We start from the raw sequence: 13,528 nt of genomic DNA on the forward strand, positions 1-13,528 counted from the left end.
CTGCCTGTGCCAGTGTATGTTCCGAGGGTGCTCACAGTCTCCACGTTAGTCCTGGAGAGGAACCTGTGCTCCCCTTCCACCTGTCCTGATTCCCTTGTCCATTTCCACTCGCTTTCTTTCTCAGGCTGCTCTCTAGGAACAGCTTCCATCCAGCTTGAGACCCTTTTAATTGATGCTGGTGAAAAACCTGCTAGCTTTTTTGTGCTCCCAGGCCTGCCCTAACCCAGTACTTATTCACAAAGAACAAGACTTGGTTTTACTCAGTGGGCAAAGTCTGTAAGCCCAGCTCTGACCACCTCAAATTTATTCATGCTCTGAAAGTGAATGCAGAATAATTCTTTACTGTTACTCTGTCTTCTGCAATCGCTTCCCACTCCTCTCAGACGGAAGCAGACAACAGATAATCAGAACTATTGTGGTGTTTGTTTCCTAGACACGGGTAATTGGAACTTCAGGACTTCCAGATCAACTGACCCAAGATTCTACCCTTCCACCAAAAGAACTATCAGCAGTGCAAGATGTAATCCAGTTTGTGGACAGGTGCCAGGGGCAAGTGGGACTCATGGTAAGTTTCACAGCTGTTTGAGCAGACACCGTTTGTGGGAGAGTAGTGCAGCACTGGTGATTATACTGCAGAATGTGGAATTGCCCAGGGTTTACCTAGAAGTTTCATCAGGTACCACCAGCACCAGCAGTGTTGAAAGCCGTAGCAGCAGTCCTGGTTGGCAGAAGGTGGCATATCAGCTGCTTGCACATGATCCAGTGCCATTTGGAAAAAGCTTGAACCGCTTTTAGTAAAAATATCATGATTTGGTCTGCTCGGGATATGCTTCTATCAGAGCAGTCAAAGCAGGCAGCTTTAGCACCTTCTGTGCAGGAGGCAGTAGGGCTGCATGAAACACGGCCTCTGTTGTACAGGGGTGATGTGTTCTCCAGGGTGTGTTTGTGGCAGCTGTTACTGGATTTTAACATCAGGTAGTGGACAAGGAGTTGACCATTACTGAGACTGTGAACTGCACAAGGGTGCTTGCAGAAGTCAGACCAGATCTGGAGGTTTTCTGGCACCTTGCTAGGCACCTTTTGTTCTATGTCAAAGCGCACTTCATTGAAAGAGAGGTACTGTCTGAAATTTTGCCTTTTCCGGCTGCGTGGCTGCTAAACATGTGGGTCTTGAGACGCTTAATACAGCTGGCATCTTCTGATGCGGCTTCAGCTGAAACAGTCATGGGGGAGGGAAGACAGCCCTGCGTGGAAGCTCTTCCCGCTGGTACCGGGGCTGCAGAGGGGAGCACCTCGCGGGCGCGCTGGCCCCGTTGGCCGGGCCCCAGCATCGCGCCGAGCCGTCGGTGCCGGCCCGGGCGGAGGTCGGGCTGGCTCCCCGCCCGCCCTGGGCAATGGCAGCACCTTCTGCGGCCCCGGCCCCGCTCGGGGGCCGCGGGGATCCCGCGGCCGTCGCTCCTCCCGGAGCCGCGGGCTTCCTCGGCGGGCGCGGGTCCCGCAGCCGGGCCGAGGCCGCGCCGGAGGGCGGCGGTGCCGGGCGTGGGGCGCGGGGCTGGCGGCGGAGCGCGGGGGGTGCGGGGGCGGGGGGGTGTGCAGCTCTCGCTAGCGCTGCTTGTGGTCACAGCCAGGCAAGCTCACATCCCATCTGGATCACGCTCGCTCTCTCCCTTCTGCTTTCCTACCATAGAGTTGCGCTGGAAACAGAAGATAGAGGGAGTGTAGGAGCTCGCCATCTCCAAGCGATCTACATTGGGAAAAACATGGAGTCGGCTCCGGCAGCCCCCGATCCAGCAGCCAGTGAGCCGGGCAGCAGCGTCTCCGAGGCGGCCGCCGGCGCCAGGGACACCCCGGTGAACCTGGAGCCTGCCCGGAAAAGCGATGCGCCGGCTCCCGTCCGCAGGCAGAGCTACTCCAGCAGCAGCAGAGGTAGGGAGACTTGGGGAAGGGGGAGGGGGCCGGGGGAGTGGGATCGGGGGGTGGGTGGGAATAGGAAGAGGGGGGTAAGAGAGAAGGGGGAAATGCAGCAATTTAATCCCCTGGTTTATTGCTCGTGCTTGTTGAAGCCGCGCACGCAAAGAAGCCGGGCTTCTACCCCCTGCAAAACCTTGCAAACTTTTATAGCTTCTTTTAATTGCTGCAGGAGGAGGGACAAACGCAATGAAAATATTGAGCGGTGTTTGGTGCTTTCCTGTCTGTCTCGTTTATTGCCTGTGGTATCCGGATGGGTACTGTGCCCCTGAAATTACATAATTTTATAAATATATAAAGCAACAGCGGGAGTATTGGGATTCAAGGGAACAAACTTTTAAAGCTGCAGTGTCCTTCCTCCCCCCTCTTTTTTCTCCCCCTCGTCTGTCTCCTTTTGACAGTTTCTCAACTGGTGTGCTGTGGCTTGTTGTGAATGGGGGATCTGTGATTAAACAGGAGATTTGCGGTCTGCGGGTGACTTATTCACTCTGTTGTGCGCTGTTTTCCCTTAATTCATTTAAGTGTATCTTAAAAATTATTTCATCGCGGAGTGGATGACCTCGTAGCTGCTCTTGTTGAAGGTGCACAACTTCGCAGAGGGTCTCCGTGCGCCCGAGGATTCTCTTACCGCTGCCCGCCGGCCCCCGAATAAACAAACCGCTGCAAACAAACGAGTCCCCCCCTTTTCTGCCGCCAGCTGTCAAAGCCCTCCTGCCTCAGGTTGCGTGTCGGAGTCGTGCGGGTCAGCCCAGGGCTGTTGAAGTTTGGCGTCAGCCGCGCCAGCGCCCGAGCCGCGCCGGCGGCGGGAGAGCTGCGCGCTGCCGGGCGGAGCGGTGCGGAGCCGTGCGGGGCCGTGCGGGGCCGTGCGGGGCCGTGCGGGGCGGGCTGCTCCCGCCGCGCCACCGACAGCGGCCCAGCTTCAAACGCCGCCGGAGTTTGCCGAGACGTGCGAGAGGGAGGAGGCTGCGGCTTTAATTACTTGTAAATAATTTATGAAGCGTTGCTCCTACAAGAGGGGGAGCGCGCTAGAGAGGCATCGCTCGGTAAAATCCCTCGGTGATGGGTAAAAATGAATTAAATAACGCTATGTATTGAAAGAAATGACGGGCGGAGAAAAGTACGTGCCCGGCGGGAGCGCAGCCCCCTCGGCGGTAGCCGGCGGGGCTGGGGCAGAGATGCCCGGCCGCCGGCGGTGGGGAGACCGTCTCTCCTCGGACGGAGGGGGTTTGGGTTGTAGATTGGAATATGGCTGATCATGTGTTGGCTTGTGTTTTACAGTATTTTTCCCCTTTTGGCCACACCCCCCCTTCCCAGGCAGCTTCCCACTCAGGGAATCCGCGTACAGTAAAAGCCATCGAGATGTCACACGCCGAAACATTTAATTAGAGACGATTTGCGAGCAGGGAGCGCGCCGTTCGGCGGATGCCGAGGCGAGGAGGAGCGGGCTCGGCCGGAGGAGGCCGGGTGGCCACGGGCGTGTGCGCAGGGAGCGTTTGGCTGCGCGGGGTATATTTAGAGCTTGCGAGAGTGGATTTGGAATGCAAGCGCCTTATGTAACGAGGTTAATCAGAAACACTGGAGAAAATTTCCTTAATTTGTCGGGGAGTTTTCTGGATGTTTGCGGAGCCGGCCGTAGTTCGTGGGTGTTACACAACGCCCCCCCCTCCCGGCTCTCCGGCTCAGCGCTCCGGCGGCGCAGGCAGATGGTGCTGCCGGGGAGCGGGGCCGGCGGGAGGGAGCCGGCAGCCGGCTACGCCGCGTTTGGGGAGGGGGCAACTTTGGGATCCCATAAATTATGTAACACTCGGCTGTCGCTTCTGTATGGATGCGAAAAGGAGAGGGGGGTGCTGGGAAGCCTGGGCAGCTCCGGCGGTGAGGGTGTTTTCTTGGCGGTCCCGAATTGTTTAGGCTCTGGTACTGCTAACCTGCTGACCCACATGTCCCTCCTCTCCCGGGGCTCGTTGGGGAAGGAGCAGGGGGCCAGGCACTCGAGGCACACGCCGCCACTCGCCCGGGCTCCCAGTCGCCGCACGCAGGCAGGCACTGCGTTATGTAACAGTCTGAGTGGGAAAGCGAAGGTCAGTGATGGAGGCATCCCCGGCAACACAATGGCCAAAGCCCTGCGCGCCGGGGCTTTGCAGGCTGTAAAGAGAAATAAAGCTCACGGCAGTAATTGGCGTGTGGTTTGGAAGGGCTTGGGAAGGGAGAGGGGAGAAGGAAAAGGAGAGTGGCAGGGATTTGGAGGGGGGGGAAAAATGTGTTTGGGTTTTTTCGGATGATGTAATGGAGCTGGCAGAAAATACAAGTCTACTCCTAGAGTGCAAACAGTAAGAGAATTGTAGCTGGCATTCTGTGCTAATGTTGCATAAATTAGTGTATTGGAAGTAAATTGACCTATACAATACACACCAGCTGATTGTGCCTTTCTAATAGTTAAAACTTGGAGATACAGAACCACACAGGAAAACGTGACAATGACAACATTTTGGCTTCCTTGAAGTCAGGACTTGATGGATGGATTAGGTGTTAGGGGTCCCTGTAGACTTGTAGGTTTGTGGGTTTTATTTTTTTTTTTTTTTTCTTTTTAAGCTATTGAAATATCACTTGATTTCTTGCCTTTTTTGTTTTTAATAGAGTCCTTTATATCTTATGGCAACAATGTGACCTTAATGTGTGACTAGTATAGGTGAAATTATTTTTAGAACTCTTACCTTATAAGCTCATATGTTCAGCTGTGTATTGATTTCAAAAATTTACTTGTTTGGGTCACAATTCTGCCATGTCTTGTAAGCAGGCAGCTCTGGAGTCTCATGTGAGCTGTGTGGAGGATAGAGACAAATACATCGATATTTAGGTATATGTACACATTTATACACCTCTCTAACTGTAAAAATCCTTATTTTTGACTCGGCAAATGCTACAAATATTTGTTTCATAGCCTTAATTTTCATAGCTGCACACACTGCAAAGCTGCTTTGATATGTCTGGGTTTATAATAACCAGTGTACATAGAGAATAAAGAAAATAAAATCAAAGAGAGGTCTGTTGATGGAGAAGTGAAGAAAGTTTGCTGTGGAATAAATTCTTAAGTGAAGCTCTATCTATTATAATATTATCTTTTCAAAATACTTTACTGCTTGATACGCAAACCTGTCTGTACCGCCAGATCCTTACATAACTTGGTTTTTATTTTGCAGAGGTTATGCTGGTTTTGTGTAGAATACTTAACTTGAAAATGTAAATTCCGAGTTACCAAAAGCACTTTTCAAATGGGGAGTTATGTGATATATTTAGTATATGGGGGCATGCATGCATACTTGCATACTTCAAAAAATTCCCTGCAGCCTGATATTAAAACGGATTGTTAGGAAATTGTCACCATACTGGAAAAAGTAGGAAATGGATAAAAAGCCTGGTTTTCCCCCAGAGGGAAGTTTTTACTCCTGACAGTAGTTGTTAAAATTTTCTGAAGACCAGTCACTGACCAGCAGGTTGAATTTCAGTCTGAGTGTGTATGTGTGTGTGTTCTGCAACAAGGGTTTGTGGTTTGCCATGCTTGGTAGAAGGAATGCTTCCCTCACCAGCTCTGGCCCTGGACTGTGGCTATTATTGACATTTATTTCACTTTGCAGCTTTGACCTCCATGGAGTTCTACCCATGCTGCACTTTAAGGCTTGATGTTCTGTTAGTCCCCCTAGAAATAGTTGTAATTGAATAAACTTTATTTTAGTAAAGAACTACTGTCACGTTAAAAAGCAAAGTACATAAAAAGCTTTTACATTTGCTAAAAAATGCTTAGTTTGTTTAGAACTGAGCTCTTGGTTTCAGAGTTAAGTCAAGAGAGGATGTCTTGCTGAAAAATATTTGAGACAGCTCTTACATCATTGGATGATGCTATGTGCAAATATGTTTATGATGCTTAATATTTAATAATTGAAAACTGCAGCTATGTAGGTACTTGTTTTTCTTTTCTTTCTGTTGAGGTTCTGAGTGTATTTGCTGTTTTCCAGAACCATTTGAAGTTTCTTATCATGTCGTCTGTTTATCCTGATCCTGTCTCTACTCGTAGATTGTGGCATGTTGCTTTTGTGCTTTTTTAAAAATTTGGATGATGCTCCACAAGTAGGGATGTAACATCATTAATAGTGACAACAATAGGTTTGTGGTGTTCTTTTCTTTAGATGCGCCTTTTTTTTCCCCCCTAGATTTTCTCTATTTCTGGATTTAGGCTATTCTACTGAGCATAGTCACAATACCAAATTTTGTGTGGTGTTTTCAGGAGGACTCTGAATTTTGTAAATTTGGATGCTTTCTGTAGATTCTTTGGGATCCCTTTGTCATCATTGAGGACTATTCTGCATGCACCACTGATTTAGTCCTATTTTGGTAGATGATATGTGCTTTGAATCCTTCAAAGTACAGCATTGTTTTAAACGTTTGTAGCATAGGAGCAATAATAGCAGCAGTATGTTGTTCTCCTAGGAACAATGCAGTTCTCTTATTTCAATAAACCCTAACCTATTCTCTTATTTTATTTGCTTGAGAAACATCTCAGGAGCTCATAAACCAGTATGTAAATACTGTTATCATTCAACCAAATGCTGTAATTTTACTAAATAAAGAACACAGTTTGTAATGGAGATTAATGGGCTGTATGACAATTTCAGTTTTGGGTATAGCACTGCATCTGAATGGAAAAGGCAATTCCAGCTTTGGGGGGTTGTCTTTTTTTTTTTTTTTTTTCCTTTTTTCCTTCTGATATTTGTTTTTAAGCTACAAAAATATGTGTTGGTGAAAATCTTAAATTACACAGTCGATTTTGTTGGATTTAGTCTGAGAGCTATCCCAGTGCAAAGGGGAAAAATCTCAACCTTGTTTTAAATGACTGTGATATCTGTATCACTCTTGAAATTAATTTGTGAATAGGTGATCCATTCTTCACTGAAATATTTTTAAAAGCGTGTTTTCAGTGACAGGCAATTATAGGAAGAGACATTTAAAAAGTGAAAAAAAATTAAAATTCAGAGTATATCTAAATGCACTGGCAAGTGTGGGTGCTGTGTAGCTTCAGGATTGTTTACAGGCTCTGTGCTTCTCGCTGCTGCTCGGGGAGCAGAGGGGCTGCAGTGGCAGCTGCAGCTGCTGTCACACAGCTGTGGCAGCCAGGGAAAGGCAAAGGGGAATGCTGGGCTCAGGTAGTTTACAGGAGCTGTCAAAATGCAACAATTCACTTGACTCAGGGCCTTCTATTGCCGTGCTGCAAGGCAGTTTGCACCCCTTCAGCTCCCTGTCCATCCTCGACATTTTGGCAAGAGGCTGCTTGTCATCCCAGGGCCTTTGAGTGGGATGCTGGAGTGGGAGCAGTGTCTGCTTCTCAAGAAAAGCTGAATTATTTTTCTCTGTCACACTTTTACTGGACCTGAGCTATGGAGGTAGTTTTCTGTGGCTTTGGCAAAAGAGGAAGTTCTAGTGGGTAAAGGGTTGAAGAAGCTTCCAGAGTGTGTGGAAGTATCCACACTTCATATGCAGATTTCTACTGTCTTGTTTTCTTGACACTTTTTTTTCAAGTATCTTGTGTTTCACCTATTGCTGAGGCTGTCTTTGTAGCCATGATAATAATTTCTGGAAATGTACTTTATAGAGCTGTTGATTTTATATATACTCACATCTGGCAGACAGGTGACACATCCTTACCTGCAAAGATTCTTACAGATATGTGGAGGAGGGCCCTGCAGAGCAGAGTCAGAATCCCCTAATGTCACTAGATCCGTGTTGCACATTTGATGTCATAAAAAGATCACACTTGGGTTTTAGGGTTGTTACGAATTTTTTTTTTTGTCCCAATGTTCTGATAGAAGGATCCTCTACAGCTTTGTTGTCAGATGATCAGAAATCTTCTTTTCACTTATAAGTACTTGTGTTCATGATCAGTTAGCTCACTTGCTTCTTTAAATGTTTTCTATAAAACCTCCTTGGACTGAAAATGAAGAGCCTGGTATTTCATTTTGTGAACCAACAGTGAGCTCTGTTCTATGACTCACAGTTTAGCACTTCAGCATATCTGTTGTAGATGGTCTGTGCTGATAGAAATATGAGAACAACTTGGGCTGTGTGTCATGAGGAGTTAATTGTCTAATTTCTTGAATGTAAAGGTTGTGAATTTTTCTTCATACCATTATCTGAAGTCTCATCTAGATATGTTTCATTCTTGGCAACAACTGAGCTCTTCAGAGACTAAGTGTATTGGGGTGTGTGTTTTCATGACGAAATTGTGGGGCTTATTTTACAGCAGTTGAATCTTATAGTTTAGCCTCATTGCACTGTTCATTTGGAAGGATCCCCAGGTGTTTTAAACACTATTGGGAACCATTTTGCTTATTACTGAAATCCAGCCATTTCTTGTGTGGAATCTGACAGCTGTTTAATGGTGCTCAGCCATGCTAAGCAGATCAGAACGGAAAGTGAAGAATACCATACCTGATTGAAACACTCAGAGGGATTTTGGATACAGATAATATAATTATCTGCATTGGAATTGGGTCAAACAGCTCTATTCCTGTAGAAAATTACTAGATATTTTCAGTGGCAGTGTATGGTCAAGAAATTGGTTTGAAATACCTTCCTGAAAATGATACCACCAGCAGTGAGATAATTGAAGATCCTGCTGCTTACCCTATTGTGATCACCAGTTGCAGAATGATCAATGTTTTTAGGTATTTCTGGATGTATTAATTGTTTGGTTCCATGCTGGTATGTGAAATCTTAAAAACCAGGGGGGATGCCTGGGATGTTGCAAGTCTTGCTTTAGTAAAGCAAATTTCTTTACTGGTGAATTCCTTAAATAGTGAGTTGCTGTCCGTGAAATGTACTCATATTTCCAGAGGTTTTAAAAATGGTTCTGGGGGATCTCTTGACACTAAGCCAGTAGGGAATGGGGGAGGTGGGTGTCAAGCCTTGTCTTGTGAGGATGTTGATGACTGTGGGGAAAATACAGCTCTTTTCCATTTGTCTTCAATTTCACTTCCCATGTAATCTGTCAGAACAGAGAATAAACAGAAGATCTGCAAAGGAACAGAAGTCAAAATTCATGATCAACTGAATGTACATAAATGTCCTAGTAATAATGACCAACTGCAGAGTCTTTCATTTGTAATTTAATCTAATAATTTCTATGGACTTCTAAAGGAGCACACTATGAAGCTGGCAACTTCTGAGAAATTGCTGCGCTGTTACAAACAGTGTTTGAGCTGGCATTATAACAGCATGATAGATTGTGAGATGGAGAACAAAGTTAGTGTGGAAACTGAGCTGAGAGAAATTGCCAGCAGAATATGAGAAAGCAGAGTTGGACTGTGATAACCTCCCTTGTAGAATCAAATTAAACCGTTTTTAAAGGCTTTGTTGATTTTTAGTTTGTAGTTGTACCATGTATTTACTTCACATGGGTGCAGGAGATTAATGAGGCAGGTGTAGTGATCATGGGATGAAAAACTGTGGTGCTGCTGTTCTTTTTAAATGTTTCATTTCATACAGCATTTACAGCATTAATTAGCAATATGTCTGTGTGCTTTAGTTCTGCAACTGTTCAAATGTATTGAAAGTGTTTAATATGCAGAGGCAATGGAAATTGTAACTTCTGGAAGGAGGTTGGACAGAGAAGCCCCTCTCATTTTATTTTATTTTATTTTATTTTATTTTATTTTATTTTATTTTATTTTATTTTATTTTATTTTATTTTATTTTATTTTATTTTATTTTATTTACACTTATAAATATCTTTTAAAATGGCATGCTTGTCCAGAGAGGTGGTTTGTGTGAAGAATGAGGAATATACACCCAGAAACTCTGCAGCTAGTTTTGAAAATATGTCTGAAAGAAACCAGAAGGAAAAATAAAAATCGAACCCCAGAAGTAGATCATATAGCCAAATGCTGTTGAGTGTGTATCCAATAGCACTGCCAGCTCCTTACCTGTGAGAGAGGAGTTTTTTCCATAGTTATATAGAAGTGTATGCCATGCACTTCTGAAATAAATATATATGTAAAACTGTAGACACCATGGGGAAGATTTAAATTATGTATTAGTAGAGCTTGGCCTGACTGCTTTGGCAGTGAAGCAAGGTCTGTTAGATACAGTCAAGGATAAAACCAAGGCCAAGACTTGTGAAATACTGATTATAGGGTTTATTTTATTCCTGTAGTGGAATTACGAGAATACTTTAAAGTAGGATTTCCTCTCATAGTTTCCCTTCAAATGTAAGGGTAGGAAAGAATGCCTTTTTATGAACTAATAGATGATTTTGCCAAAGTCTGTACCAAATGTAAATCAGAGGCCTCTGCTGCATTACATCTTTTAACTAAGGGCAGAAAGGTAAGGTTTAAACTATTTCTTTATAAGAAGTCTTGAAATTTGATAAGACAGGCTAAAGTACAGCTTTTGCTAATACTTTACTTGAACTAAAAAAAACCCTGTCAGCATAAAGCATCTCCTAAATCCTGTGTATATTAAAAATAAAATAAAATGAAACCAATCTTAAAGGAAACTAGGGCATATCAAAAACCTCTCTGTGAGTCCTGCTTCATTTGTGTAATTTTCAAGAGGAGTTGTTTAGTCATTTGTGTTGTCATTATAGAAGTTAGGAAAGGGTCCTTTACTGCCTGGGTTGTTAGAGAGGCCTTTTAAAAATTCTAATGAAGTGAGAACTGTTGACATCTTCTGTGGAGTCAGAGTGCTTCTGAGATAATACAGGAAAATCAGTTAGAGCACAAAAGCAACTCTTTCCAGGATAGATGCTTGGAGGAATAATGGACAAAACCATGTATAGTGGTGATGTATTTTCAGTCCCGTAGCAAATCTTGCCAGTCCATCAATAGCCAGGCAGGCTTTACACTCTGAGAGCCTTTAAAAAAACAAAACCACTGAGTTGTTTCTAGAGATTTAATTTCCACTCAGCACTCAATATTTGTAATTTTCTGCTGGAATCAGGTGTATTTTTACGAAGTGATCTGATTTTCATGAGTGTGAATCTGCCAGAGATCAGTTTAGATCAGTCATGTGTTGACAGCATGAAAGCCACCCTTGACTATTAGAAGTGTTCTGCTCTACTGGCAGAAGTCTGGATCCTGTGACAGTTTGTGTGTGTTTAATACTTTAATACTAAGCGTTGTGGATGATTCTGTTGATGGCAGTGACAGTACTTCAGTGCAGGGTAAAACTAGGTGTGCATGTGTAGTAAAGATCAAGAGGGAGCTGCAAGTAATCAAGAACTGCGCTGGGAAATGGTTTAAGAAAAATAAGAAATTTTGGCACCAATAGAAATGACTCTGGATAAAAGATGAATTAACTGTAGTTTTCACAGTAGGTAGGGCTGGGTGAGTAGTTGTAATTATTTTGGCAGATACGCTGTTACTCTGCTATAATTTTGCTTTCAGGATCCTACTGTGGCTTTATTGCTGGAGAAGAATTTGTTTCCCTACTTCAGAACAGCTGTTAGGAAGTGAGCAAGAATTTCCTCAGGTACAGAACCTGAGTTGCACTTGTCTGTTGCTATATATGAAGTGTGTTTCCTAAGTTTACTAAAGGTTTTAATTTGTAGCCACTGACATCTTAACTCTATTCTTAGAACAATCAAAAAGTATTTTTTTTTGTTTTGTGGTGGAAAAAATGAAGGGAAAGGTGAACTGATTGTAGGGATTTAGCTTCAGAAAATGTAATAAGCTGACTGTTGAGGTGGCCTGCCTTACTGGCATTTCTCTCTCTCAATATTGGCTACCTCTAATATGGTTTGATCATAACTGAATTATTTTCCTGTTTTGTTTGGTTTTGTTTTGTTTTTTCCTGAGTAAATCACGCTATACCACTTGGCCTCCTTTTAGAGATACACCGTTCTAGTTCATGAGAAATCACAGTTGTTAATTTTTTGGATAATAATACCCCACTGAAATTCCCAGGCCAGCTCAGCAGTATCCCAGAGATGCTTTAGTGTGACATGTGTTGTAGTATCTAAGGCTGTGCTAAAGAACAAGGGAAGATATTTTAATTTTTTTTTTTTTTTAAACGGAAGCAAAATCCTTCCAAAATTCTAGCTAGTCATTAACTTTCCACAGCAGTGCTCAAGGCAGCCTGTCACTAAAATCTTTGGTTTCAGTTCTCTGAAGAACGCTCCCCCATACAACATTCACCTTAGAGGGGATCAGGACAAAAGCTTCTGGATGAAGGCAGGATTAGCAGAGCAGCTAGGTTTACAGATAACCACGGGCTTCCATTTACCAAGCTGTATTTGGCCTCAGTGTTGGGTTTCCAGCGTTCCCAAGTCCACCTTCCTGTTGTTTTCAGCCCGGTTTAGAGGCTGTAGAAATGCTTTGTTGTAGATCTCTGCAATTGTCAAGTCTCCTCAGAATTTCTTCCACGTATCCTTTGTTTTCTTTGCCACAGCAGAGGTTCAAAGCAGAATGTCTTTAGGGATTTGAGAGAAAATGATCACAAGTGGCGAGGTGGGGACTCATGCCAATATACTGAAAATATTTTGTTGCATTGCTTTTCTCTGCACACAGCAGAACACACACTGGAAGCAAACTTGGCTCTGAAAAGGCAGCAATAGAAAATGTAAAAACAAACCCAGAAAGGAAGTAAATGAAGCCAAAGGGGGAGCAGGGTAGTTTTGGGTAATGAACAGTAAAAGAAGGATGTGGAACTTAAGGAAGAAGTGTAATGAAAGGGCACAAAAGAAAGATGACTGATTGGGAGAGTGGCCTGGAAAAAAACCCCCAAACATTTGCAAAGGGACTGGAGTAGTGGGGAAGCTCCAGTGTCTGCTGAAGGGAGGGAAATTTAGTGCCTTATTTCCTCTGTACAATTAATATGGTCTTATTCTGTGATCTTCTCTTTGCTGTGGAATGTAATAAAATGTGTTTTAGTGCATGGTATGGTCTGAAACAGTTGCCTCAGGTTTGCTTCAGCACCCTCTTGTTTCCAGTGAGCTCTGACTGAATTCTTTTGCCATAGATATTGTGCTAATGTGTTATATGAATTATTTGTCTTATCTTAGTCCTGTGAAATTAGAAGCCCTTTCCCACAGTGTGTTAAGCAGATTAAAATGAAAGCCTGTTTTTATGGTCCAGCAACAGTGCAAATATTTGGGAAAAAAATGGAAAGAAAAAGAGTTGTGAACTAACAGTGGGGTGCTGTGAGGACTCTTTGTGAAGCAAACACATCTTGTCACCTAAATGGTGACATGCTAAGTTCCAAGCTTCTCTTGAAAAGATTCACACTGTTTCCCCTGGTGCCTTAATTCGGGGGGAAGAGTTTGGGATTGGTAGTTTGTACTAAGATACCTGTTGTTGTTGTTGTCATTCGATGTTAACTTGTGAGGCATCTCTGCAGAAAACTTGATAAAAAATGGATGAATGGCTGTGGTAAGGGGGTAAGCAGTATTCCTTCTTTGGGTGAAGTTCTTATGTGTTGTAAGTATTTTTCAGAATTCTTTGATCAGATCAGCACAGAGAAACTTGGTTTTAGTCTGTCTCAGGTAGTGTCTGATTTTTGCAACCATATTTAAATG

General features: G+C 43.9%; 1 protein-coding gene across 2 annotated transcripts in view; it reads left to right on the top strand.

Moving 5' to 3' along the window:
* The first annotated feature begins 1,554 nt into the window (after positions 1-1,554).
* Positions 1,555-13,528, top strand: part of RORA (RAR related orphan receptor A) — a 360,061-nt gene continuing 348,087 nt past the window's right edge. Inside the window, exon 1 of one of the 2 annotated variants that reach the window (XM_014879113.2) lies at positions 1,555-1,926. In XM_014879113.2, coding sequence (XP_014734599.1) covers positions 1,761-1,926 — 166 coding nt within the window. In that variant the 5' untranslated portion in view covers positions 1,555-1,760. The remainder of the gene's footprint in view (positions 1,927-13,528) is intronic. The other variant, XM_088172411.1, reaches the window with a different exon arrangement.

Source organism: Sturnus vulgaris, chromosome 13 (genome assembly GCF_052056855.1).
Source record: "Sturnus vulgaris isolate bStuVul1 chromosome 13, bStuVul1.hap1, whole genome shotgun sequence".
NCBI lineage: Eukaryota > Metazoa > Chordata > Aves > Passeriformes > Sturnidae > Sturnus > Sturnus vulgaris.